The sequence below is a fragment of the Phyllobates terribilis genome, unplaced genomic scaffold (genome assembly GCF_046119375.1).
Source record: "Phyllobates terribilis strain yellow unplaced genomic scaffold, ASM4611937v1 Scaffold_1__5_contigs__length_1240528914, whole genome shotgun sequence".
Taxonomy (NCBI): Eukaryota; Metazoa; Chordata; class Amphibia; order Anura; family Dendrobatidae; genus Phyllobates; species Phyllobates terribilis.
The window spans coordinates 28,455,403-28,482,755 of NW_027362761.1; the positions used below are offsets into that span (position 1 = coordinate 28,455,403).

Below are 27,353 nucleotides of genomic sequence, written 5' to 3' on the forward strand. Positions count from 1 at the left end.
CATTTATAGTCTCATTACCTCCTTTCCAGCACACATTGTCCCAGTGTGACTGTCAGTCAATTCTTAGTATGGTGGATAGTTTTCTACAAGTTATGAAAATTAGTACTACAGAAACCCTGCCCAAATTGGAAAGGATGACCACCTGTCCATTTGTAACCTCAACTGTCTGCTGCAACTAATCTCTGGCCTCAGCAGCAAATATGTGCAAAATAACATCCCACCGTGACCAAACTACATATTACCTCCACATAGTGACCAAATAATACTACATACCACATACAAGGGATAAATACCACCACACCATGAGCAGAGCACATATTACATAGTGACCAAATACTACAACATTGATCATTGATTAAAAACACACATTAATAATAACAATATAATAATAATATTACCATAAGTGCACAAGAGCTCGGTGTATATTATATAGTGTATAGTGTACAGATAATGCAGTGTCTCATCAGTGAAATTATACACCGGAGCTCTGTATACAGCATATACACTGTGTGCAGAATTATTAGGCAAGCTGTATTTTAGAGGATTATTTTTATTATTGATCAACAACTATGTTCTCAATCAACCAAAAAGACTCATAAATATCCAAGCTTAATATTTTTGGAAGTTGGAGAGGTTTTTTTTTTTTTAGATTTGGCTATCTTAGGAGGATATCTGTTTGTGCAGGTAACTATTACTGTGCAGAATTATTAGGCAACTTAATAAAAACCAAATATAATCCCATCTCACTTGTTTATTTTCACCAGGTAAACCAATATCAGTACACAAAATTTAGAAATAAACATTTCTAACATGCAAAAACCCCAAAAATTAGTGATCAGTATAGCCACCTTTCTTTATGATGACACTCAACAGCCTTCCATCCATAGATTCTGTCAGTTGCTTGATCTGTTTTCGATCAACATTGCATGCAGCAGCTACCACAGCCTCCCAGACACTGTTCCGAGAGGTGTACTGTTTTCCCTCCCTGTAGATCTCACATTTTATGATGGACCACAGGTTCTCTATGGTGTTCAGATCAGGTGAACAAGGGGGCCATGTCATTATTTTTTCTTCTTTTAGACCTTCACTGGCCAGCCACACTGTGGAGTAGTTGGATGCATGTGATGGAGCATTGTCCTGCATGAAAATCATGTTTTTCTTGAACGATACCAACTTCTTCCTGTACCACTGCTTGAAGAAGTTGTCTTCCAGAAACTGGCAGTAGGTCTGGGAGTAGAGCTTCACGCCATCCTCAACCAGAAAAGGTCCCACAAGTTCATCTTTGATGATACCAGCCCATACCAGTACCCCACCTCCACCTTGCTGGCGTCTGAGTCGGAGTGGAGCTCTCTGCCCTTTACTGATCCAGCCTCTGGCCCATCCATCTGGCCCATCAAGAGTCACTCTCATTTCATCAGTCCATAAAACCTTTGAAAAATCAGTCTTAAGATATTTCTTGGCCCATTCTTGACGTTTTATCTTATGTTTTTTGTTCAAAGGTGGTCGTTTTTCAGCCTTCCCTACCTTGGCCATGTCCCTGAGTATCGCACACCTTGTGCTTTTTGATACTCCAGTAACGTTGCAGCTCTGAAATATGGCACAACTGGTGGCAAATGGCATCTTGGCAGCTTCACGCTTGATTTTCCTCAATTCATGGGCAGTTATTTTGCACCTTTTTTGACCAACACGCTTCTTGTGACCCTGTTGGCTATTTGCCATGAAACGCTTGATTGTTTGGTGATCACGCTTCAAAAGTTTGGAAATTTCAAGACTGCTGCATCCCTCTGCAAGACATCTCACAATTTTGGACTTTTCAGAGCCCGTCAAATCTCTCTTCTGACCCATTTTGCCAAAGGAGAGGAAGTTGCCTAATAATTAAGCACACCTTATATAGGGTGTTGATGTCATTAGTCAACACCCCTCATTACAGAGATGCACATCACCAGATTTACTTAATTGGTAGTTGGCTCTCAAGCCTATGCAGCTTGGAGTAGGACAACATGTATAAAAAGTATCATGTGATCAAAATACTCATTTGCCTAATAATTCTGCACACAGTTTAATGTACAGGTAATAAAGTGATCACCAGTGACATTATACACAGGAGCTCTGTTTGCAGTGTCAGTGCACAGGTAATACAGTGATCACCAGTGATATTATACACATGAGCTTTGTTTATAGTGTCAGTGTACAGGTAATACAGTAACATTATACACAGGAGCTCTGTGTATAGTATATAGTGTCAGTGTATAGGTAATACAAGGATCACCAGTGACATTATACACACGAGCTCTGTATATAGTATATAGTGTCAGTGTAAAGGTAATACAGGGATCACCAGTGACATTATACACAGGAGTTCTGTATATACTATTGTAGGGTTTGGTACTAACTCAGCCGCTTAGAGGTAGACACAGGATACTATTTCTTTATATGTCTCCATCCTGGCCCCATAGGTCTCCATCCTGGCCCCATAGGTCTCCATCCTGGCCCCATAGGTTTCTATCCTGGCCCCATATGTTTCATCCTGGTCCCCATATGTCTATCCCCCATATTGTGGCTTTTCAGTAAAAAAAAAGTCCAGTCCAGCGGCGTCCGCTTCCTTATTGATATGTGGTGTGGACAGGCCGGTGCATGGCAGTGACGTCATACGCCGGCGATGTGCGCACCGATGTCAGCTGCCGGCCTCTGATTGGCTGGTGGCTGTTAACTATTGCAATGCAGAAAGCCGGTGGCTTTCTGTACCACAATATACACTGCTCAAAAAAATAAAGGGAACTCTTAAACAACAGAATATAACTCCAAGTAAATCAAACTTCTGTGAAATCAAACTGTCCACTTAGGAAGCAACACTGATTGACAATCAATTTCACATGCTGTTGTGCAAATGGAATAGACAATAGATGGAAATTATTGCCAATTATCAAGACACACTCAATAAAGGAGTGGTTCTGCAGGTGGGGACCACAGACCACATCTCAGTACCAATGCTTTCTGGCTGATGTTTTGGTCACTTTTGAATGTTGGTTGTGCTTTCACACTCTTGGTAGCATGAGACGGACTCTACAATCCACAGAAGTTGCTCAGGTAGTGCAGCTCATCCAGGATGGCACATCAATGCGAGCTGTGGCAAGAAGATTTGCTGTGTCTGTCAGCGTAGTGTCCAGAGGCATTTTTCTTCAAGTGACTCCTTATTGTACATCTTGAAACAGCCACACCCCTAGTTTTCAGAGAGTCCTGAATTTCAGCTGATGTTATTTGTGGGTTTTTCTTTGAATTCCGAATAATTTTCCTGGCAGTTGTGGCCGAAATTTTTGTTGGTCTACCTGATAGTGGTTTGGTTCTTACAGAGCCCCAGATTTTCCATTTGTTAATCACAGTTTGAACGTTGCTGACTGGCATTATCAATTCCTTGGATAGTTGATGGTTCTGGGAAGCAATTGATTGCAGTTATTTATTCCAAAGCGTGTGGTACCAAATATTAAGTTGAGTTTGTCAACAATTTTGTTCGGCCCATTTTCTATGTTTTATTTGAAATTATGTCCAATTTGCCTTTTTTCCCTCTGTTTTTTTTGTGTTGTTCCAATACACACAAAGGAAATAAACATGTTTATAACAAAACATGTGTAACTGCAATAAATTTCTGGGATATATACTTCCTTTTCTCAATCTATTTCAAGGGTGCCAAGTGCCAACACTTTCAGCCATGACTGCGTGTTTAAAGGTAAAGGGAGCTTGTCACCTGATTCATGCTGCCAAAACCACAGGCAGAATGAATCAGAGCCTAATTACAAGATCACAGCCAGGTATATTTTTCTTTAAAATGTTTTGTTTCAGGGAAAATATACTTTAAAGATCCGACCGGGGACCATAGCCAGAGAAGAGACTAGTCCGGCTCCACCCTTGAATGGCTTCTTCCAGCGCTGGTGGAGGTGATTGACAGGCCTCTTGCATAGCTAGTTAGTTTTACAAATTAAACATGGCCTTAGAAGTGTAACGTCGGCGTCTCTACCCCCTGCCGTCCCCCTTACCGCCGCGGTCCTGCTCTGGTGTCTTCCAGCCTCCCTGCTGCTGCTGGTGCGTGCAGCTTCCCCGGTACTGTGCTTAGGGCGCGCTCCCTCCCTCTTAAAGGGGCCGCGCGCGCCGTCCTAAAAAGTCCCGGGCCAATGGCCGGAGGACTTTCTCTATAAAAGGCACCTCCTCCAATATGGAGGTGCCTGTGCAAGGTTGTTGCTCTGTGATACTTACTTTGCTTTAGCCCTCAGGTCCTCTGCAAGTCAGTCCTGTCCACCAGTCTGATTTTCAGTCCAGTCCGCCAGTATGACTTCTCTCCAGCCCGACAGTCTACCTACAGCCCTGTCCGCTGGTCTGTCTATGGGCTTTGCCCGCCTGCTTACCTGGAAGCACCTGCCCGTTACCTGCCGTGCCCGCCAGCCTGCTTACCTGGAAGCACCTGCCAGTTACCTGCCGTGCCCGCTTGCCTGCTTACCTGGAAGCATCTGCTTGTTACCTGTTGTGCCCGCCAGTTTGCCTACCCAGATCACCCGTCAGCCTGCCTGCCGTGCTCTTCCGCTTTACCGGTCAGTACCTGCCTTCTGACCCATGGGAGTCACCTGCTCTCATACAAGGTCGGTCCCAGAGTGGCACCTGGTCCCTCTGCTCGGTCCCTCCCTGGTTCACGGAGTTGACTGAGCTGCCGTGCGACCCTGGTCAGGCCGAGTAGATACTTAGTCACGCCCCTCTGGTCCCTCCTTGCACCGCAGCACAGAGGTTCCACCACCCGGATCCGTAACAGTTTGCACGGGCCGTGGAACCCGGTGCCTCCCAGGCTCCTTCGCTTTCTGACCTGTACCAGGAGGTTTCTCGTCAGAGATCCGAACAGGAAACTATCCTAACCTACCTGCGGTCTGTCAACTCCTGCCTGAACACGCTGTACATCCCGCCTGTGTCCATCTCGAGCCGAGCAGCACCCGCTCCGGCGGCGCCTCAGCCTACTAGTGCCATGGCATCCAGCTCTGGACCCCGGCTCTCTGCGCCTCCACGTTTTGGTGGTGATCCCGTCTTATGTCGGGGTTTTCTAAACCACTGCACGCTTGCCTTTGAACGCCTGGCACATCAGTTTCCCTCCGACCGGGCCAAGGTGGCGTTTATCATGTCTCGTCTCACCGGGGAAGCATTGGCATGGCTAAACCCCCTATGGGAGAGAGGGGATCCCCTGGTGTCCGATCTTCCGGCTTTCCTCACTGCCTTCAGGAAGGTCTTCGATGAGCCCGGACGGAAGACTTCTACTGCCTCCTCACTGCTCCGTCTCCGCCAAGGGAGTCTCACTGTGGGCCAGTATGCCATACAGTTCCGTACCCTCACATCTGAGCTTGCCTGCAACAATGAGGCCCTGGTGTCCACCTTCTGGGAGGGTCTTTCCGGACGAATCAAGGATGAGCTAGCCGGTCATGACATCCCTTCCACCCTGGACAACCTGGTGTCACTAGCTACCCGGATTGACATCCGTTTCTTGGAACGAGTTAAGGAGACTACCCGGGAGAGAAGATTTCCTCGTCTCGCTCCGGTATTTCAGAAACCTGCCTCCCTACTAGCAATTCCCCGAGCACGCTCGCCTGAACCCATGCAAATTGACCAAACCAAGATGGTCCGGTCTCACCAGGAGACACGCCGAGCCAAAGGGAGTTGCTTCTACTGTGGCAGTAAGGAGCATCTGATCCGTTCCTGCCCGGTGAAGCCGGGAAACTCCAGTGTCTAGGACCGCTCGGAGAGGTCGTCCTAGGCAAGAGTAAATCCTCTCCGTCCTTGACTCTATCTGTTTCTATTTCCAGTGGCGAGACCCGCTTCTTTGAAACTGCCCAACTGGATTCCGGAGCAGCTGGGAATCTCGTTTCTCAGGCCCTTGTGGAGCGGTATCAGTTTCCTACCAAACGTCTGGCCGAACCATTGGCAGTCGCTTCCGTGGATGGGAGACTCCTTCCGGTGACCATCCTGCTCGTCACAGAACCTGTAACCCTTCAGGTGGGAATGCTGCACTCGGACAGGATCTCCTTTCATGTGCTGTCCGGTCTCTCTCACTCCCTATTGCTTGGTCTACCCTGGCTACAGAGACATGAACCCGTCCTGAATTGGCGATCTGGTGAGGTGCTCCATTGGGGGCAGGATTGCCATGAGACCTGCCTGGTTCCGGTTCGTCCGGCTCGACCTCCGTCTACTCCGGCTAATCTACCTGGTCTGCCGCACCCTACTGGTCCTATGCGGACGTATTAGACAAGAAGGAAGTTGAGACACTACCACCTCATAGGCCGTATGATTGCCCTATCGACCTGGTACCCGGTGCTTCTCCTCCCCACGGGCGTATCTACCCCTTGTCGCTGGCTGAGACCCGGGCCATGTCTGAGTACATCGAGGAGAATCTTGCTAGGGGATTCATTCAGAAATCTAATTCCCCGGCTGGAGCAGGATTCTTCTTCGTTAAAAAGAAAGACGGCTCGCTATGGCCGTGTATTGACTACAGGGGTCTTAACCAGATTACCATCAAGAATAAGTACCCCCTGCCTCTCATCTCAGAGCTGTTCGATCGCCTTAAAGGTGCGAGGATCTTCAGCAAGCTCGATCTTCGTGGGGCGTACAATTTGGTCCGGATCCGCAAGGGAGATGAGTGTAAGACGGCATTCAACACCCGGGATGGTCACTATGAATACCGTGTTATGCCCTTTGGTCTCTGTAACGCCCCAGCCATCTTCCAGGAGCTGGTTAACGACATCTTCCGTGATCTCTTGTATTCTTGCGTAGTGGTGTACCTGGACGATATCTTTGTCTACTCTCCAGATCTGCCCACACACCGGAGGAATGTTCGTCAGGTTCTGCTAAGACTCCGGCAGAATCGTTTCTATGCAAAATTTGAGAAGTGTCTCTTCGAGCAGACTTCCCTTCCATTCCTAGGATATATTATCTCCGAGATTGGTCTTCGGATGGACCCCGAAAAGGTTTCTGCCATCTTAAAATGGCCCCGGCCGGAGGGGTTGAAGGCGATTCAGCGATTCCTGGACTTCGCAAATTATTATCGCCTCTTCATCCCTCATTTCTCCTCCTGGACTGCTCCCATCTCCGCACTCACCCGTAAGGGAGCAAATCCCAAGGAATGGACTTCTGAAGCGGAGGAGGCCTTCGTTTCCCTAAAACAAGCTTTCTCCTCCGCTCCCGTGCTGCACCGTCCGGATTGCAACAAGCAGTTCTTCCTGGAGGTAGATGCTTCTGCCTCCGGAGCCGCAGCGGTGCTAACCCAGAAATCCCCGTCCGGGAGAATGGTAACCTGCTGCTTTTTTTCCAAGCTCTTCTCCTCATCCAAGTGCTACTACTCCATAGGAGATCGTGAGCTGCTTGCCATCAAATTGGCGCTGGACGAGAGGGGGCTCTGCACCCGGTGATCATCTACACTAATCACAAAAACTTGGCTTATTTACAAAACGCCCAGAGACTCAATCCGCGTCAGGCCCAGTGGTCTCTGTTCTTTGCCCAATTCTGCTTTACTCTACATTACCGCCCTGCGGACAAGAATGTTAAAGCCGAAGCTCTATCCCGCTCATTCCTGTCCTCCGACAAAGAGGAGGAGCCTCTGCATATTATCGACCCCTCCAGTGTAATGACTGTGGCCTCATTTGACCTGTCTCGCCTTCCACCCGGTAAGACTTTTGTAGCTGTTCCGGATCATAAGAAGGTTCTTCTCTGGGGTCATTCTTCCAAACTAGCCGGCCATGCAGGCCAGAGGAAGACCTTCCTGCTCATCGCCCGGCATTACTGGTGGCCTTCTCTACGCAAAGACGTTGCGGAATTCGTCACGGCTTGTAAGACGTTGCGGATTTCGTCACGGCTTGTTCCTCCTGTGCCCGTACAAAGTTCCCAGGCAACTTCCCGCTGGTCGTCTCCTGCCTCTACCCGTACCTTCCGCTCCGTGGCAACACATTGCTAAGGACTTTATTACGGATCTCCTTGTTTCTGCCGGTTGTACTGTCATTTGCGTGGTTGCTGACCGCTTTTCTAAGATGGCCCACTTCATCCCTCTGCCTGGTCTCCCGTCCGCATCTGTGCTGGCTAAGGACTTCATCCATCACATCTTTCGTCTCCACGGCCTTCCCCTCCACATCGTGTCTGATCGCGGGGTCCAGTTCACTTTGCGCTTCTGGAGAGCTACGTGTAAACTGCTGGATGTCACCCTGGATTTCTCCTCTGCCTATCATCCTCAGTCCAATGGTCAAGTGGAATGTATCAACCAGGTCCTTACCAGCTTTCTCCGGCATTTCGTCAATGCTCACCTTAACGATTGGGTTGAGCTCCTACCATGGGCCGAGTTCTCCTATAACAACCATGAAAGTGAGTCTTCTTTCAAATCCCCGTTCTTTGTGGTCTACGGTCAACACCCCCGGATTACTTTTCCCATATCCGCTTCTGTGGACAATCCTGCCGGGAGTCTCTGGTCAGCGAATTTTCTACTATTTGGGAAGACACTAGATCCGCACTTCTTCAGTCCTCTAAGCGGATGAAGAGACATGCCGATAAGAGACGTCTGGATCCGCCTCAATTCCATAGGGGAGACAGGGTCTGGCTCTCCTCTAAACATGTTCGGCTCAAAATACCATCGTATAAGTTGGGCCCGCGGTTCATCGGCCCGTTTGAGGTTCTCAAGCAAATCAATCCCGTGGCTTACAAGCTAAAACTCGCCGGATTCCCAACTCCTTCCATGTACTGTATCTCTCCTCAAACCAGTTGTTCTTAATTCTTTTTCTGACGATCCAGGTACCACTACAGCTCCAGTCTCCGCTGAGGACATCTATGAGGTAGAGAACATTTTGGCCACCAAAAGGTTAAGAGGAAAAATCTTTTTTCTGGTGGATTGGAAGGGGTTTGGCCCAGAGGAGAGGTCTTGGCAACCCAGGGAGAACATCCATGCCCCCCTTCTTCTTAAAGAATTTCTTGCTGGCCTAAAAAAAGGGGGCGTAAAGGGGGGGGGGTACTGTAGCGTCAGCATCTCTGCCCCCTGCCAGGCAGAGATGCCGTCCCCCTTACCGCCGCGGTCCTGCTCCAGCGTCTTCCGACCTCCCTGCAGCTGCTGTGCGCGCAGCTTCCCCGGCACTGTGCTTAGGGCTCGCGCGCTCCCTCCCTCTTAAAGGGGCTGCGCGCACCGTCCTATGAAGACCCCGGCCAATGGTGGGAGGAATTTCTCTATAAAAGGCACCTCCTCCAATATGGAGGTGCCCGTGCAAGGTTGTTGCTCTGTGATACTTACTTTGCTTCAGACCTCAGGTCCTCTGCAAGTCAGTCCAGTCCGTCATTCTGACTTCTCTCCAGCCCGACAGTCTATCTACAGCCCTGTCCGCCAGTCTGTCTATGGGCTCTGCCCACCTGCTTACCTGGAAGCACCTGCCTGTTACCTGCCGTGCCCGCCAGCCTGCTTACCTGGAAGCACCTGCCCGTTACCTGCCGTGCCCTCTTGCCTGCTTACCTGGAAACATCTGCTTGTTACCTGTTGTGCCCGCCAGCTTGCCCACCCGGAGCACCCGTCTGGCTATCAGCCGAATCAGCCTGTCTGTCTACCCGGATCACCCGTCAGCCTGCCTGCCGTGCTCTTCCGCTGTACCAGTCAGTACCTGCCTTCTGACCCGTGGGAGTCACCTGCTCTCATACAAGGTCGGTCCCAGAGTGGCACCTGGTCCCTCTACTCGGTCCCTCCCTGGTTCACGGAGTCGACTGAGCTGCCGTGCGACCCTGGTCAGGCCGAGTAGATACTTAGTCACGCCCCTCTGGTCCCTCCTTGCACCGCAGCACAGAGGTTCCACCACCCGGATCCGTAACAAGAAGGGACTAACAATCCCTGCAAGTTTTTATATTAAACAATAGTTTTTTAACATATTTTTTTGTTTATTTTTTTTTCAAATGCATATTTCTGCACTGCTGTTAATATGATAAGATTGCTGCTCAAATTCATATACAGAAAATAGAATAAAAAATGAAACAATGTTTCAGTATCTGAATATAGTGTATTAGTAAAGCAAAAGTCTAAATAATACACTTCATTCAAGTTAGAAATCATTTACAGCAGTTGTCTCAGGAAGACAATCCCTTGTGCTCTGGCTATTAGAAGAAGATTGTGAGTAAGAGGATCTGCTCTATGTCTTTAAGCCCTTGTGACATGCAGAAGTAGTGCTGTTGCTTCAAAAGCATCCAGCAACTATTAGAAGTAACACAAGCACAGGAGACATAGTCAAGGGGCAGCATTTATGCGGGGGCATTTATGCATATAGCATTTATGCATACTTTATCGAAGTGCCATAATTTATCAAAGTGCCACGGCAGTTAGAAGATGGCAGTTGGACAGGGCAGGAGACAGGTAAGACATGCAAGACAATTAAACAAACTTGCTTCCAGGTCATCTTTTTGGCAAACAGTATTCACCATTTGTATCTGTGCAATTTATATTCTGGCTGCTACAATCATCCACATTCACCGCTCTCCCACAAATTCTGCACACTTCATCCATATTAACCCCTCTCTCCTCTCTTCTCCTATGTACAGTTGTCATGCTCTCTTCACAAGGTTATACCACGCAGATCCATTCATTCCCACCATACAACACAGGAAACGCTCTCACAAATCACTTAACTATCTGCTCACTCTCTTCCTTATATTAGTCGCAAGTGATATTTCTCCCAACCCAGGATCCTCCAGTAATAATAACACTAACTCTTTCCCTGTTACATTCAGAAACCCTGCTAATCTCATTAATATTCCCTGCATATCTTCTGTCTCATTCAACAGTGCCCTTTGGAATGCGCGCTCAGCTTGTAATAAACTCTCTTACATCCATGACTTTTTCCTCTCTAATTCCCTCAACCTTCTGGCTCTCACTGAAACCTGGATCCAGCAGTCGGACACCACCGCCGCGGCAGCTCTTTCCTATGGTGGCCTACATTTCTCTCATACCCCGCGACCTGACAACAGATCAGGGGGAGGTGTTGGTCTGCTTCTTTCAACAAAATGTACTTTTCAGGTTATCCCCCCTGTACCCTCCCTTATCTTCCCGTATTTTGAGGCCCACACAGTCAGACTCTACCGGCCCTTCGCCCTGCGAGTGGCGGTTGTCTATCGCCCTCCAGGTCCCCCCCGTCAATTCCTGGATCACTTTGCTGCCTGGCTTCCAAATTTTCTATCCTGCGACATTCCCACGATAATCATGGGAGATTTTAACATCCCAATTGGCGATCCTCTCTCCCCATCTGCCACGCATCTTTTATCACTAACCTCCTCCTTCGGCCTTTCACAGCTTTCTAATTCTCCTACACATGAGGACGGGAACACATTAGACCTGATCTTCTCCCGGCTTTGCTCAGAACATAACTTTACTAACTCTCCCCTTCCACTCTCTGACCATAATCTTCTTTCATTCTCTGTCAAAAACTCAGACTCTACTCAAGACACTCCCACCGTCCACACTTATAGAAATTTACGCGCCATTAACACCCAGAAATTTATAAAAAGGTTGCAATCATCATTGGCCCCAATCTCCTCCCTCTCATGTCCCGAATCTGCATTGAAGCATTATAACAAAATAATGCTATGCGCCCTGGATGAAGCCGCACCTCCTACACAAAGAACAAAGAAAAATTCAGCATAGACGGCGACAACCCTGGCACACGCCTCAAACACGTCTTCTCCAGAGGTACTCCAGGTGAGCTGAACGGCTGTGGAGAAAATCAAATCTGCCCGAAGATTTCCTCCATTATAAATTTATGCTGAAAACATATAACTCTGCCCTTCACCTCTCCAAACAAACCTACTTTAACAACCTCATCATCTCACTTTCCAATAATCCTAAATGACTCTTTGACACGTTTCATTCTCTCCTCAATCAAACAACACAGGCCCCGACCACCGACCTCAGCGCTGACGATCTGGCCAATTATTTCAAAGAAAAAATTGACCATATCCGACAGGAAATTTTCTCCCAATCCCCAAATGTTATGCATGCTCTCCCCCGCCACATTGTATCCTGCTCACTTTCTGACTTCGAACCAGTCACGGAAGATGAAGTGATTAGGCTCCTTGCATCTTCTCGCCCTACCACCTGCACCAGTGACCCTATTCCCTCACATCTCCTTCAGTCCCTTGCTCCAGCTGTCACCACTCACCTATCAAAAATTTTCAACCTTTCCCTCTCATCTGGTATCTTTCCCTCTTCTTTTAAACACGCCAGCATACAACCATTACTTAAAAAACCATCCCTTGACCAGAACTGCACGGCCAACTACAGACCTGTTTCCAATCTTCCCTTTATCTCTAAACTCCTGGAACGCCTGGTCCACTGCCACCTCATCCGCTATCTCTCAGACAACTCTCTTCTTGACCCTTTACAATCTGGTTTCCGATTTTTACATTCTACTGAAACTGCCCTCACTAAAGTCTCTAATGATTTACTAACAGCTAAATCTAATGGTCACTACTCCCTGCTGATTCTCCTGGATCTCTCTGCAGCATTCGACACTGTGGATCACCAGCTCCTCCTCACTATGCCCCGCACTATTGGCCTCAAGGACACTGTTCTCTCCTGGTTCTCCTCCTATCTCTCTGACCGCTCCTTCTCTGTGTCTTTTGTCGGTTCCTCCTTCTCTCTCCTTCCCCTTACTGTCGGGGTTCCTCAAGGATCAGTCATAGGCCCCCTTCTTTTCTCCTTATACACCGCTCCTATTGGACAAACCATCAGCAGATTCGGTTTTCAGTACCATCTCTATGCTGATGACACCCAATTATACACCTCTGCTCCGGACATCACCCCTGCATTACTACAAAAGACCAGTGATTGTCTTTCTGCTGTGTCTGTGCTGTGTCCTCCCTCTACCTAAAACTGAATCTGTCAAAAACTGAACTACTCGTCTTTCCTCCCCCCACTAACCTACCTGTGCCCGATATTGCCGTTTCTGTTTGTGGCTCAACCATTACTCCCCTGCAACAAGCCCGCTGTCTTGGGGTCATTTTTGATTCAGATCTTTCTTTCACTCCTCACATCAAATCACTCGCTCGTTCATGTCATCTACACCTCAAAAACATCTCAAGAATCAGGACTTTTCTCATCTTTGACTCGGCAAAAACTCTTACTGTAGCTCTTATTCATTCTCGTCTTGACTATTGCAATGCTCTACTAATCGGACTCCCTCTTACTAAACTCTCCCCTCTCCAATCCGTCCTTAACGCAGCAGCCAGGATCATATTCCTCGCCAACCGCTACACCGATGCCTCTTCCCTGTGCCAGTCATTGCATTGGTTGCCCATCCAATATAGAGTTCAATTTAAACTTATCACGCTTACCCACAAAGCGCTCCATGCTTCAGTACCCCCCTACATCTCCTCTCTTGTCTCAGTCTACCACCCTACACGTGCCCTCCGTTCTGCAAATGACTTAAAACTAAAATCCTCCATAATCCGAACTTCCCACTCCCGTCTCCAAGATTTCTCTTTCGTGCTGCGCCAATTCTTTGGAATGCACTACCCAGGACAGTTCGATTAATTCCCAATACCCACAGTTTCAAGCGAACCCTAAGAACACATTTTTTTAGACTGGCATATCGCCTAAACACACTCTGTCCATCCCAGTTTTCCCCCATATTAAAATCTTCTTCAACTTCAGGTTCATATCAACCATGCACTTAATAGCCTCTGTCAGGACTGTACACATACTGGCTAGTGACCAGTCCATGTATTATTATTTATCCTATTTAGTATATCAAGGCTGCATTATACAATATATGTACTTTTTACCTTTTGTGTCTCCCCCATTTCCTCATAGACTGTAAGCTTGCGAGCTGGGCCCTCACTCCTTTCGATATGAGATATGCTTATTCTGTATTGTCTGTATATGTCCCCCCTAAAATTTGTAAAGTGCTGCGGAATATGTTGGTGCTATAAAAATAAAAACTATTATTATTATTATTATTATTAAGTGTTGTGCTCCAGAAGTATTCAGCAGCTAGAGGGGTTAGCACAGTCACAGGAGACATGGAGTGTTTTAGCAGAGCCCCAGAGGAATTGTAGGGAACTTGTTATTGTAGTCTGGTTGAAGCCGAAGAAAAAGGTGGTGTGTTATCTGGATCTGACAGAAGGCAGCTGAACAGGATTCAGATCAGGAGAGAAACTAAACACAGGTCAGATAAACTCCCTGAACTAACAGTGCAGAGTATTATCGGGCAGGAAGATAAGGACTGGAAGGAATTGTGTCACAGGGATCATCTTCCTCATCAAACTCTCCCCCCCTCCATCTCCATGCCAGATAAAGAATGCTGTGTACTATTGTGTCCTTGTGAAGGAAAAGTGTATGCATAGAAGTGTGCTGCTAAGAGATCTAATCTATGCTGAATTATGATACTGAAGAGACTGTAATACTGTGTCTTGTGAAGAAACTACTGTATTGTTACTGGAGCCGGTTGCTCAAGAAACTCAGACTGTACTATAATGAAGATTGTTGCTGTAATATCCTTGAATTGCACTGGCCATGCTTCAGATTAAATTCCACTGTTAAACTGTTGAAAAAGACTCTTGTCAGATGTGTCTGGTCAGCAATTGAATCTATCGTGTGCCTGAGAGAAGCTTCAGCCTATGGTCGCCCTGAGTAACGGTTCCCTTAGGATTCCAAAAAATTCATGAAACTAGTCTCACCCTATTTGAACCTAGCGGCGTGCGTGTAATACCCTCATAGAGCATACTGTCACGGGTGTGTCAGAGGTGACAGACAGTCGCCCTGCAGTGGTTTGCAGGAGATCTCTACATTTGGCAATGCAGACAGCTGCCTAGATAGGAGGCTGTGTCTAGGACCCAGCGACTACCTCCCTTTAGTCTGGGTGTATATATACCTGCTGTTTCTAGGTGGGCGTCGCCGGTTATACTCATTTCTACTTGGAACTTGGCTGAAGCAGCATCACGTCCTCTCTGGAGTCTTGAGGCCGTGTGCCCTGTTGGAGTTCTTCTAAAGCTGAGTTGTTGTTCCCCTGTGTTGTCTTCCCCTTTTGTCTTTAGAGTGCTAGCGGAAGTTGACTAGTGCTCATCTCCTTCCACCCCCAGCTATAGCCTTATTCCAGGGATAGTAGGACGAGGCCCATGATCGCTGACAGCTGCGGAGGCTGTATAGGGACGTTAGGGGGAGACAGGGTGACGCTAGTCCAGATTAGGAGGTCACCTCTTCCCCTTTCCCTAGTGTCTGGGCTCCCTTTCCCTTTCTCCTCTGTGTTGCACTCACACCTGGCGTGACACATATGCAGAAGTGTCGCATACCTCCCAATTTTGGCCACACCCTAATCCATGCCATTTACTATTTATTTCTCCCCTGGCAGGAGGAGTTGTCAGAGGGGCGCTGGTAATGAGGGGAATTCAGCAGAACTCATAGACTGCAGGGCATAGACCCAAATCCAGGACTGTCCGCTGTATCCGAGACAGTTGGGACTAGAGATGAGTGGATGGATTCCCGAGACTCTGGTCCAGCGTCCAGGTCAGTGCTACCTGTCAGCTGGACGAGGGCGCCAATCTCTTATCTTCCGATGTCCCTGGTGGCTTTTGATCACCCAAGGCCAGCACTACGCCATCTCTGTGTCCTGCTCATCTCTAGTTGTGGATTTTTTTTTTTACCTCATTCACAGTTGGAGCCGCCAGAACTTTCTCATCTTTATGTAGCATCACTATACGACATCTTGCTTTTTTGTGTCTCACTTTGCAGAAATACTGTGTTTTTAGTTTTCTACAGGATCCGCACTAAACTACACAATAAGAATCAAAGCTTTTCTGCACTGTTAAAAAGTGTTAAAAACTCTGCTTCATATCTTCCCCAAAATCGCATCAAATAAAGAGGAAAACGCGTAAAACAAACGCAACAAACACCAATAATCAGAGAAGATTGTTACCGTGTCGTCTGGTGCAGACACCTGCAGAAAAAAAGCAGAAAGAACGCAGCATTTACGCTATTTACGCTGAACATGGCCTCAGCATTACCGTTTTATTACATTTTTATGGGTTTAATAGAGAAAAATATAAATTACGCCATTTTTTTTTACATCATTTACCGATCCCCATAAATAATTTGATCGCTGTGTTGTGCGGTTCGTTACGATTACAGGGATACAATTTATGTCCATGTAATGTGCTGATTTGTGATGTTTATTATTTTAAAATAAACTCATTAAAAATAAAATAAAAATTTCATTATCAAGTGTTTTTCATTACTATTTTTTTCATAATTTTGTAAGATGAAAAAAACTCTTAGTGTATGTGCACACGATACAGAACCGCTGCGTGCTTATGCAGCGTCAAACCTGAAGCGGCCAGTTGTTACGGATCACCCGCGGACATGCGGCACCTCTTTCCAGACCGCAGCATGTCAATTTCTCTTGCGGGTCCACATGCAGGTGACGCGCCCCTGGGCCTTCTGTGTCGTGCGGCATCGCGTGCACGGGGGGGCTTACCCGGAGCCGGATCAGATGGGGGTAGTAGTCTCGTGGCGGTGACCCGGTCCGTGCCCAGGGAGTCAAACTAAGTGGCGAGTCTATTAGCAGTAGATGTTGGATGACTACGCCACCCGTTGAATGCAGCTTTGGAGCTGCCGCTGCAGGGCAGACCGCTGAGGCCGGTGGAAGGATGGTGCAGCGGGGATGGTATAACCCCCAACGGGAGGGGTATGGCCTCAGGGCAGCCGACGTGGATGATGGGGGTAGCAGGAACCACTCAGAGACGATGCGTGTAGTTCAGGGTCTTTACTGGTGACAAAGATAGACCCTCCCGGAGTACTTGCTAGCGATCGAGGCCTGGTCAGTCCTTGAGCAGATGGGATCTCCCCTGGCCAGGCGGAGTTGTAGGCCTTCCCAGCTAACTGTACTCTTCTGGCTACCTTGCTAGAGGCGGGTAAAAGTAGCCCACGTCCCTGAGTGTACCGTGTGGTGCTCACCCGTATGGCCGGTGACTCGGGGCCTTCTAATGGCTTCCGCTCCACGATGGCGGTGCTGGTCCCACGCGTGTGACCGTGCCTTCGGGTTTCTGGGCCAGAGGACCTGCAATCCCCTGCCGGTCGGTTTCTGCTGCTGGGTAAGGATTAGTCCCCACAGCCTCGGACTCCGGGTCCGGTGATAACTTCTCAGTCAGGGCGAGCTCTGCAGCTGCCAGCCCCTGACTCCTTGTAGCACTGCTCCCACAGAGCTCCTGTTGTTTCTTCCTATGCTGCTTCTCTTCTCTACTCTTGTTCTCTCTCTCTCTCTCCCCTGCCTCAGCCCCAGGTTTATATAGGGGAAGTTCTTCCCCTCCCAGGACTGGGCAGGAGGTGTGGCATGCATAAGATCCCTGACCAAGAGACCTCCCACCTGCTCTCAGACATAATATTGCTATTATTGTGGAGACCAGACCCCTGGGGTGCCACATTCCCCCCTAGTGAAATTTAGTACTCCGGGACTAAACATATTTTACAAAAACATAACAGGGTATAACAACAACAATAAAATACAATAAGGAAACACATAAAGATGGTCACGGTGAGTCCGCAACCGGGTGCAGTCTTTGAAGAAAACAAAGGTGTCCATTTCACCAAAACAGGGAGACGTAACCAGGTAGGGGTCTGTCCTGCCCCGAGTCCTTAACAGTCTTTAGTCCGTCCTGGGTTACGCTCCAACTATACACAAAGGATTCCCGGTAAATCCACCAAAGACTCCTGTAAATAACTAGAAACACAAAATTATACACAAGCAACAATAACAGATAAACATTAATAAAATAACTTAAACACTTAGATCCTCCACCGTACGGGCAGCTGGCCTCTAGTGACCCTAGTGGACCTACGAAGCTGGTTGACTGGTCCTGAGCTACAGGGTATAGGAGCTGTCAAGGGTAAACTGGGCAGCCGTCTACGGCCCCTTTGGCTCACTAGGGGTATGGCAGGCTCACTATAAGCAGAGGGTTGATCCTCCTGGTCTGCTTGTGTGGAGTCTTCTGCCTCCTGGACCAGCTGTTCTTCCAGCTCTACTGGTTGCTCTGTAAGTACTTGGGATTCTGGTTGGAGGAACGTGAGGACGGGTACCACAACTGCACCATTGACTTGAGTCCAGGACCGAGGAAAGTCTCCGAGCACAGTACTAACCATATCTTTCCCTTCCTCTACGGGTCGAGGGTCTTCTTGTTCCTCTTCAGGGTTCCGTAGCTGTTCGGGACACTTCTTCAGGTGATCCCGGGATACAATGGTTGTGGTTTCCCCTCCGTCTTTGCTGATGGTACAGACCTTCGGGTTGTCGTGGCTTGAGGGCAGTACGGTGTACGGGTCCTTCCTTCTTAGGTTGCATGGGCCACAGTCTCTGCACCACCTCTCGATGGTTCCTCTCATGCCCACCCAATGGAACCGCCCGCGCAGCAGGAACTCCAGCTTCTTCCATCCGAAGTGCCCAGCTCCGTCGTGGTATGCCTCCATCACCATAGCTGCGTCTCTTCTTGGCACCACTACTTGCCAGATTAATTCATGCGTCCGGGAGTTAACCATTCTGCGGCACAACTTCCCCTTGTAAAGGAACAGTCGACTCTTCTCAGCCCACAGTTGCTTGGCTTCCTCCGGAGCGTCTGGGTCAAGGCGTGCATCTGGCCGAGTCAGCATCTCCTTTACCAGTCGGACGGCAGGGTCACTGTCTTGCGTCTCCGCCCAGTTGTAATGAGGTAAAGGGTTGAACGTAGCGGATTTACTCCTTACACGGTGGGAATACTGGATAGTCCCATGACGGTGGAATGCGGGGAGTTCAACTTCTTCCAGTCCCTCTGAGTCTTCCCCTACGTCCGGTAGATTTGGCATCCTGGACAGGGTGTCCGCGTTGGTATTGGAGCGTCCTGCCCGGTATTTGATTGTAAACTCATAGTTGGACAAACGGGCCATCCATCTCTGCTCTAGGGCACCGAGTCTTGCTGTGTCCAGGTGTGTCAACGGGTTGTTATCCGTGTACACGGTGAACCGGGAAGAAGCGAGGTAGTGCTTAAAGCGTTCGGTGACTGCCCACACCACTGCCAGGAACTCTAGCTTAAATGAGCTGTAATTTTCAGGGTTTCTTTCGGTGGGTCGCAGTTTTCGGCTGGCGTAAGCAATTACCCGTTCTTTCCCCTGCTGAATCTGGGACAGTACGGCTCCTAGCCCGATGTTACTGGCGTCGGTGTAGAGGATAAAGGGCTGGCTATAATCAGGGTATGCCAGGATTTCATCCCCCGTGAGGGCCATCTTCAGCTGGCGGAAGGACTCTTCTTCCAGCTTCTCCCATCTAAAGGGTGGCTTCTGGTTCTTGGCCTTCCTGGACTGGCCTATCAGGAGGTCCTGTATAGGAGCTGCCTTTCTGGTGAAACCGGGAATAAACCTTCGGTAGTAGCCTACCAACCCGAGGAACTGCCTCACTTCCTTTACGCTGGAGGGGCTTGGCCATTCCTTAATTGCGGTGATCTTATCAGGGTCGGGAGCCACTCCGTCAGCACTCACCACGTGTCCCAGGTACTGCACCTTTGGCTTCAGGAGGTGACACTTAGAGGGTTTCACCTTCAGGCCATAACTTGCCAGGGCTTCGAACACTTCCGCCAGGTGTTTCAGGTGGTCCTCATAAGTCTTGGAATATACGATGACATCGTCCAGGTACAGCAGGACCGTCTCGAAGTTTCTGTGTCCCAGACAGCACTCCATTAATCGTTGGAAGGTTCCTGGTGCATTGCAGAGTCCGAACGGCATACAAGTAAACTCGCTAAGTCCCATCGGGGTGGTGAATGCGGTCTTCTCCCGGTCCGCCTCTGCTACAGGAACCTGCCAGTACCCGCTAGTGAGATCCAAGGTAGAGAAGAAGTTAGCAGATTTTAAAGCAGCCAAAGACTCCTCTATCCTTGGTAAGGGGTACGCATCCTTGTGTGTGATTCGGTTGATTTTCCGGTAATCTACACACATTCTCATGGTGTTGTCTTTCTTTTTGACTAAGACTAGTGGGGCTGCCCAGGGGCTACAGCTATCCTTGATTACCCCAGCCTCCTTCATGTCTCTAAGCATCCCCTTGGCGTGTTGGTAGTGCGCAGGGGGTACGGGTCGATACCTCTCTTTTATGGGAGGATGGTCTCCCGTGGGGATGTGGTGTTCCACCCCCTTGACTCGCCCGAAGTCTAACGGGTGTTTACTAAACACTCTCTCGTACTCTTGAACCACCCGATAGACTCCCTGTTTCTGATGGGAGGGAGTGGAGTCAGTACCCAAATGTAGTTGCTGACACCAATCCTCCATTATTTTCTTAGAGCCGTTACCTTCCTCCGGGTGAGATGGAGGCAAGGGTTCCACAGACTGTATAGAATTTTGGTTGATGGTGTATAATTTGGCTAGCGTGGCATACCGGGGTAGGTACACTTCCCTCTTCCCGATATTTATTATGCGAACGGGCACCCTCCCATGGCGTACATCAACTACCCCCCGGGCTGTCAAAATGGTGGGCCTACTGTCTGAGTAGACTGGCTCTACCATGGCCTGGTAATCTCTACCTCTCAGACCAATAGCTGCCCGACACCAAATCATCATTTCACTTTTCGGGGGCATGGCAATAGGGAAAGGGTCACACATTCTTACGCTACCAATCTCACCGCCGGAGAGTTCCACCTGTTGCCGTCGCATCAGTGCCGGATCTCTTTCTGGAGCACTCGCTGCTGGCCGGAGCTGGCGTTCTTGGCAACCTGCTGTAAAATGAAAATCACCTCTGCAAGACAATTTTCAATCACATTAGTTCCTAGAGTTATCTTTGGGTGACTCTCGCGCTTGTCAATGTCCACAATGATCAGTCCCTGTGCTGCCAGTTCGACTCTACCGATTTTAATGGTCACCTCTTTGAATCCGATCTGTGGCACGGGTTGACCATTGCTGGCAATGATACTCAAGTCGTCGTCAGGGTAGCGGGTTATATCCGAGTCATTCCAGTACTGCTTGAAGAGCACGTACGGGATGGTGGTGACCTGTGACCCGGTGTCCAGTAGGGCACTCATAGGAATGCCATCCAGTACCACAGGCAAGACTGGACGTCCTCCCACATATTTGTCGCGCCAGCTCGATGGGCCTGGTGATCTTTTTCCTGGGGGTTGGCCCTCTACCCCAGGTTGTGCCAGTTTAAAGGACAGTACCTTGCCATATGTCCGGGTTGATTGCAGCGGCGGCAGATGGGTTGTCCGTCCTCGTTGTATCGGTCGCTGGGTCTTCCTCTGGCCGGTGGGGTCCTCCTTGGTCGACGCCACGGGATGTCCTCCGGTCCGGATGCCAGCTGGATCTTCCCTGGAGTGGAAACCTGTAAAGACTGCACAGTTCGGGTTAGCGCAGCAACGCTTTTAGCTAGCTCTTGGACCTGATGGTGCAGGTCTGGAGCCGGGTCATTGTTCAAAGCCTGCGCATCAGCCCCCACAGGCCCTGCCGACAAGGGCGCCGCCTCCTGGTGGTAAGTGATAGCTGGGCGCCTGTGGGTCACAACGCCACCCGGTGCCGGTTCTCGGAGCACCCGGATGGCTCTGTCCTTGAACTGTGCAAAGTCCAGATGAGGATCCTGTAAGGCTATGGCCCGCAACTGGGTTCGGTGGACATTGCAATATAGTCCCTCTATAAATTGTTCGGTCAACAGCCTGTCCTCGTTTCCCACGCTGTCGGGGTCGGTCTGCTTAATGGCTCTCAGGGCCTCTTGTAGGTTTAGTGCATAGTCCCTTATACTCTCATGTGCTCGCTGCTTGCACCCATAGAATTTAAGCTTAATCTCGGCTGAGGTGCGGGTATCAAAGGTGTCCCTCAGCCGGGTTAGTATCCCTGCGACAGTCCTCCTCCCAGGTGGCCAGGACTTTACCCCCCTTTGGGCTGCCCCGGTTAGTTGGGCCACCAGGATGCTCACTTTTTGCGGTTCTGTGAGGGGGTACACCTGGAAGAGGCTATCCAGCTTTTCTCTAAAGTCATTCAGGGTATGTGACTCCCCTGAGTATTGGGGTAGCCAGGCTGCTCCCGGGATATAGGGCATGGTGAAAGGCATGACTGCAGCAGCGCTGGCGCTGGTGGGGGTTGAGGCAGTGAAGCTCTCCTCCGTATCCGACATCTTCCTCCCCCCCAGTGGACCGTGGCCTACCTTGCGATGATCCTCTTCCGTAGGCCGCGGCTCCGCAGTGGATCGTCAGGGTCGAGGACCTTCCGTCGCGCTCCTGTGACGTCGGCGTCTGCTGGGCTCCTTCCAGGACCTTACGCAACGTCCGGACGTGAGGCGGGGCTTCAGTTCTCGCGTGCCTTCGGAGTCCACGCCCCTCTTCTTCCCGCGCGGAGTCTTCAAGATGGCGTCCAACGGCGGGAAAACTCCACGGATGGCGGGAAGAAGGCAGAAGATGGCGCCGGATGGCGGGAAAACTTCGCGGATGGCGGGAAGAAGGCAAAAGATGGCGCCGGATGGCGGGAAACTTCACCACTGGTAAGTTTGAACAGTCTTTTTCAGGCACACAGTACCCGGTGGTTGCGGGCACGAAATCCTGCCGACTACGCCAAAAGTTGACGCGCCCCTGGGCCTTCTGTGTCGTGGGCATCGCGTGCATGGGGGGGCTTACCCGGAGCCGGATCAGATGGGGGTAGTAGTCTCGTGGCGGTGACCCGGTCCGTGCCCAGGGAGTCAAACTAAGTGGCGAGTCTATTAGCAGTAGATGTTGGATGACTACGCCACCCGTTGAATGCAGCTTTTGAGCTGCCGCTGCAGGGCAGACCGCTGAGGCCGGTGGAAGGATGGTGCAGCGGGGATGGTATAACCCCCAACGGGAGGGGTATGGCCTCAGGGCAGCCGACGTGGATGATGGGGGTAGCAGGAACCACTCAGAGACGATGCGTGTAGTTCAGGGTCTTTACTGGTGACAAAGATAGACCCTCCCGGAGTACTTGCTAGCGATCGGGGCCTGGTCAGTCCTTGAGCAGATGGGATCTCCCCTGGCCAGGCGGAGTTGTAGGCCTTCCCAGCTAACTGTACTCTTCTGGCTACCTTGCTAGAGGCGGGTAAAAGTAGCCCACGTCCCTGAGTGTACCGTGTGGTGCTCACCCGTATGGCCGGTGACTCGGGGCCTTCTAATGGCTTCCGCTCCACGATGGCGGTGCTGGTCCCACGCGTGTGACCGTGCCTTCGGGTTTCTGGGCCAGAGGACCTGCAATCCCCTGCCGGTCGGTTTCTGCTGCTGGGTAAGGATTAGTCCCCACAGCCTCGGACTCCGGGTCCGGTGATAACTTCTCAGTCAGGGCGAGCTCTGCAGCTGCCAGCCCCTGACTCCTTGTAGCACTGCTCCCACAGAGCTCCTGTTGTTTCTTCCTATGCTGCTTCTCTTCTCTACTCTTGTTCTCTCTCTCTCTCTCCCCTGCCTCAGCCCCAGGTTTATATAGGGGAAGTTCTTCCCCTCCCAGGACTGGGCAGGAGGTGTGGCATGCATAAGATCCCTGACCAAGAGACCTCCCACCTGCTCTCAGACATAATATTGCTATTATTGTGGAGACCAGACCCCTGGGGTGCCACACAGGCTTTCCCCATATACTTGTATCAATGAGGAAAGTCAGCTTATGAAAAAAAAATGGCGCCTCTCATTTGCATATTGAGCGTAAACCACCGGCGGCTCTTCCACAGCGTCGGGGCTGCAGACTGGTAGGCATGATGGGCACATACCCTGATTCTCCCTGTTGAATAAAAATACATACATTGTACGCAGCAGTGTATTCCCATCTGTTCTAACAGACTAGTCAGATTCTGCAGTACAGATCAAGTACATGGAATTCTGCTCCTTGCCTCGCTAGATCTTGTGGCTCAACACACAAAAGCTCACATACTATCTGTAATATGAAGGTTTAGGGTTCAAGATCTGAGTAGACACTGAAAAAAATGTTGTAATTGCTTATTTTAATACTTTTAGGCTACATTACCACGATCAGAAACAGCAGCTCTTTGGACGCAGCATATTCTCGCTGCGTCCAAAACACCGTGTTCTAATCACGCAGGTAATTCTGCATGTGTTCACTGAACCATGTGGACTTACCGCATCTAATGACATTCTAGTGTGGAAATTTCATAGTGGAGACCAGCATAACCGCAACAGAAACTGACGTGCTGCGGATTGTAAATCTTCACCGCTGGTGAGTTTACGCAGCGTCAAATAGAAGCACAATGGGCATGGGATTTCTATAAATCCATCCTCTGTGCTTGTAATGTAGAACGCAGCATTTTGGACGCAGCGCAGGTGAGCTGCGTCCAAAACGCTGCCATTACTTAGCGTAGGCTTATAGCCTTATAGGAACAAGATAAATATTTTTCTTCACCTCAGTATACAGACACCATAAAAATACATTGTTATATATACAATGTATTTCTATGGAGATGTATACTCTGCTTCTGGATTTATTGCAATGTAGAGTCAACATAATCAAATTCTCCTATCTTTATCATTATGGGCTGTAGCTCAGCGGTTAGAGCACGCAGCCTGTGAGCATTGGGAAGCATGTTGTGACACTGTGATTGTGAGTTTGAATCCTGTGTCTCCTGATGAGAAGAGGGGAATATGTAAGATAATTTATGCACTCAGAAGAGATGTTTGGCCCCACCCCAAAAGGAAGAGGATCCTCAGAGCAATGAAAATTGGAGAGAGGTAAGTATAGAAGCTGGGAGAACAGCTGAGCCATGATGGGGTGCGGGACTGAACCCTCAAAGTGGGACAGTCTGGTGGAAACCGGGACGGTTGGGAGCTATGGGGTTGTCTTAGTGAGACAACCTGCTAAAGAAACAAAAAGATGACATATCATTAAGAAAAAAATAATTTAATCAACTTACTAATTGTGGAAAACTACACAGGTACATTTGGATTTTTTAGGTTTATTGCTTTAAAGCTTTTCTATAGACAAGCACTGTAATGCAGGAGTCTACTGTAATTTTCCTGCTGTACACAACCAAGCAAAAAATATACAGTAGCTTTAGATGATTCTAAGTATATGGCATTTTTCAGGGACATTGTTGTCATCCTTGGGGCTCATGATGTTTCTCAGCCAGAAGAAACACAGCAGGTTCTACAAGTCGAGAGCTATCACATACACCCAGAATACGATGACGAAGCCTCCATGCCGTTCAATGATGTATTATTATTGAAGGTAAGAATAATCTTTTCTACTTCTCTTTAAATTATTAAGGACAGTTACATTAGGTAAATGTATACGTTAAATCTATATACTAACAGCAGACTGGCAGTAAGTGGATAACTTCATGAAAAGATGCAAGACATGGATGCCTAATTCACCTCCTGGTCTTTTCTTGTGAGCTGTGTAAGCATTTACAGAGCTCTAGCTTTGTCTCTTGGTTTTCATGTTATCAACCCATATATATTTAGTTCAGCAGATTTTAAGTTTGGATTGGATGTACAGTACATGTTATATAAAAAGCATATAATACAGCTAGCAAGGGGTAGCAGCACTAGTAGAAAGTAACATAACTTGCAAAATCTTTAGCGGGGCTTTCAACTATCAATATGATTGTGTATTGGCCAAAAGGACCTTTTGGGCTATCCTAGCTGCTTCCTTGGCTACAGGACCAAGGTGCAATGCAAGCCCTGCACCCAGTATCAGGGGTGATTAAGGTTGCACGTTGTACTGGATTTTTACTTTTAAATTGAGTACCTCCTCCATCTGGAGCAGCTGCTCCTCTGACTCTAGAACAGTTTTTCCTTTCCTTTTGTGCCCTCTGTTCCAAAGTTATATCCCCGGTAGTTGAGATGCAAATTTTCTCTTCGATCAACTGGGCATATAAGGCAGAACAGCTCTGTGAAAGTTTTTTCTTCTCTATGACTCTGGTCAATAAAAACAAGACCGTTTCATAGAGAAGAAAAAGCAAATGGTCACAGCTGCAACCTGGCTCAGCATGTTCTATTGAGGCGAGATTTGTTCTGCGCACCTTTCAGCTAGTGGAGCACCAGAGCGCTGCAGCGCTGGAGAGCTGGACCCATCAGTGATGCTTTTCCCATGTGTCCTGGTGCTCCAGTGCTGAAGATCAGGACGGGACATGGTGTTTATGAGACAGAACTTGTCTCAGGAGAGCACGCTGAGCCAGGCTGCAGCTGTAACCTTCTCTGTGAGCATAAGTGAGAAAAAGCAAACGCCCAAAGACAAATTCTGAAGTGTCTGCTCAGTTGTTTGAAGGGAAGACTTTCATTTTTATTACTTTTGGAAGAGGGGCACAAAGAAAAGGATAAACTGATCCAAAAACAGTGGAAGAGTGTCAATTTGAGGAGGTACTCAGTTAAAATTTAAAGGTCCTCTATGAAGGGGTTGTCCACTACATGGACAACCCATTTTTAAATATTTTTAAAAATAACAGGCTGTTAGCTGAAAGGTATGAGCCCACCCAGGGAAGTTGGTGTTTTTTCCTTCCAAAGACCATACTAAGGACCAGGGGGCACTAATTACGGGTGGAAGAAAGGCGATTTTGGCAGCTAAATACAAAAGGGTTCTTTACAGTCAGAGCAGTCGAACTGTGTAATGCACTACCACAAGGGGTAGTAATGGCACACACTATAACAGCTTTTAAAAAAGGGCTGGGTGATTTCCTCAGCACATATAACATTGTGGCTTATAGATAATTTACAGACAAAAAATGTATAATTGGTGGAGAAAGGTTGAACTTGATGGACCTATGTCTTTTTTTCAATCTATGTAACTATATAAATATACTCACTTTCTGCACCGGTGCCATTCCAGCAATGTCGGCGCCGAGTCCCCCAGGGCTCATGTGAAATTGTTTTGCCATTTGAGTCCTGCAAGGCTTCCGTGGCCTAAAAATGTCATGGGAGCTCCTGGAGATCCAGCCCAGATGTAAGAGGGTGACCTGATTGGTCATATGCCTCTCCCCACTGTGTGAAGATAACTGTTGTAACCTGTGTTTATAAAAGAGTGTTTTATATTGCATAATGTCTGATGTGTCAGATACAGGGTTTAGTATACGACAGGTATAGATAGAGCATTAGATTAGGAATGGGAAAGTGCAGCGGTGGGCACTATAGGATAAAGAAGTATTTAGTTACACGTTAGGAAATAGTTAATGGGTTCAGGGGCTGCTCCAGTGTGGGAGGAGCAGGGCAAGTGAACAAGTGAAAGACTTCCTGTTTTCAGGCAGTCAGAGTCAAAGTGAGAGGGAGAGAGAGAGCAGTTGTTGGAGGTCCAGAGGAGACTAGGAGCACGGCTGTCCAGCAGCAGGGGAACGTCAGAAAAAAACTCTTACATGGACCTTCCTGGAACATTCGGGACCTACGGTCCAACTGAGGCACAGGGA

At 48.8% G+C, this 27,353-nt stretch overlaps 1 protein-coding gene across 1 annotated transcript in view; it reads left to right on the forward strand.

The window, feature by feature from the left end:
• LOC141178781 (mast cell protease 1A-like) overlaps window positions 1-27,353 on the forward strand; it is a 53,535-nt gene that overhangs the window by 11,111 nt on the left and 15,071 nt on the right. Inside the window, exon 3 of the mRNA XM_073660638.1 lies at window positions 25,042-25,183. Coding sequence (XP_073516739.1) covers window positions 25,042-25,183 — 142 coding nt within the window. The remainder of the gene's footprint in view (window positions 1-25,041; window positions 25,184-27,353) is intronic.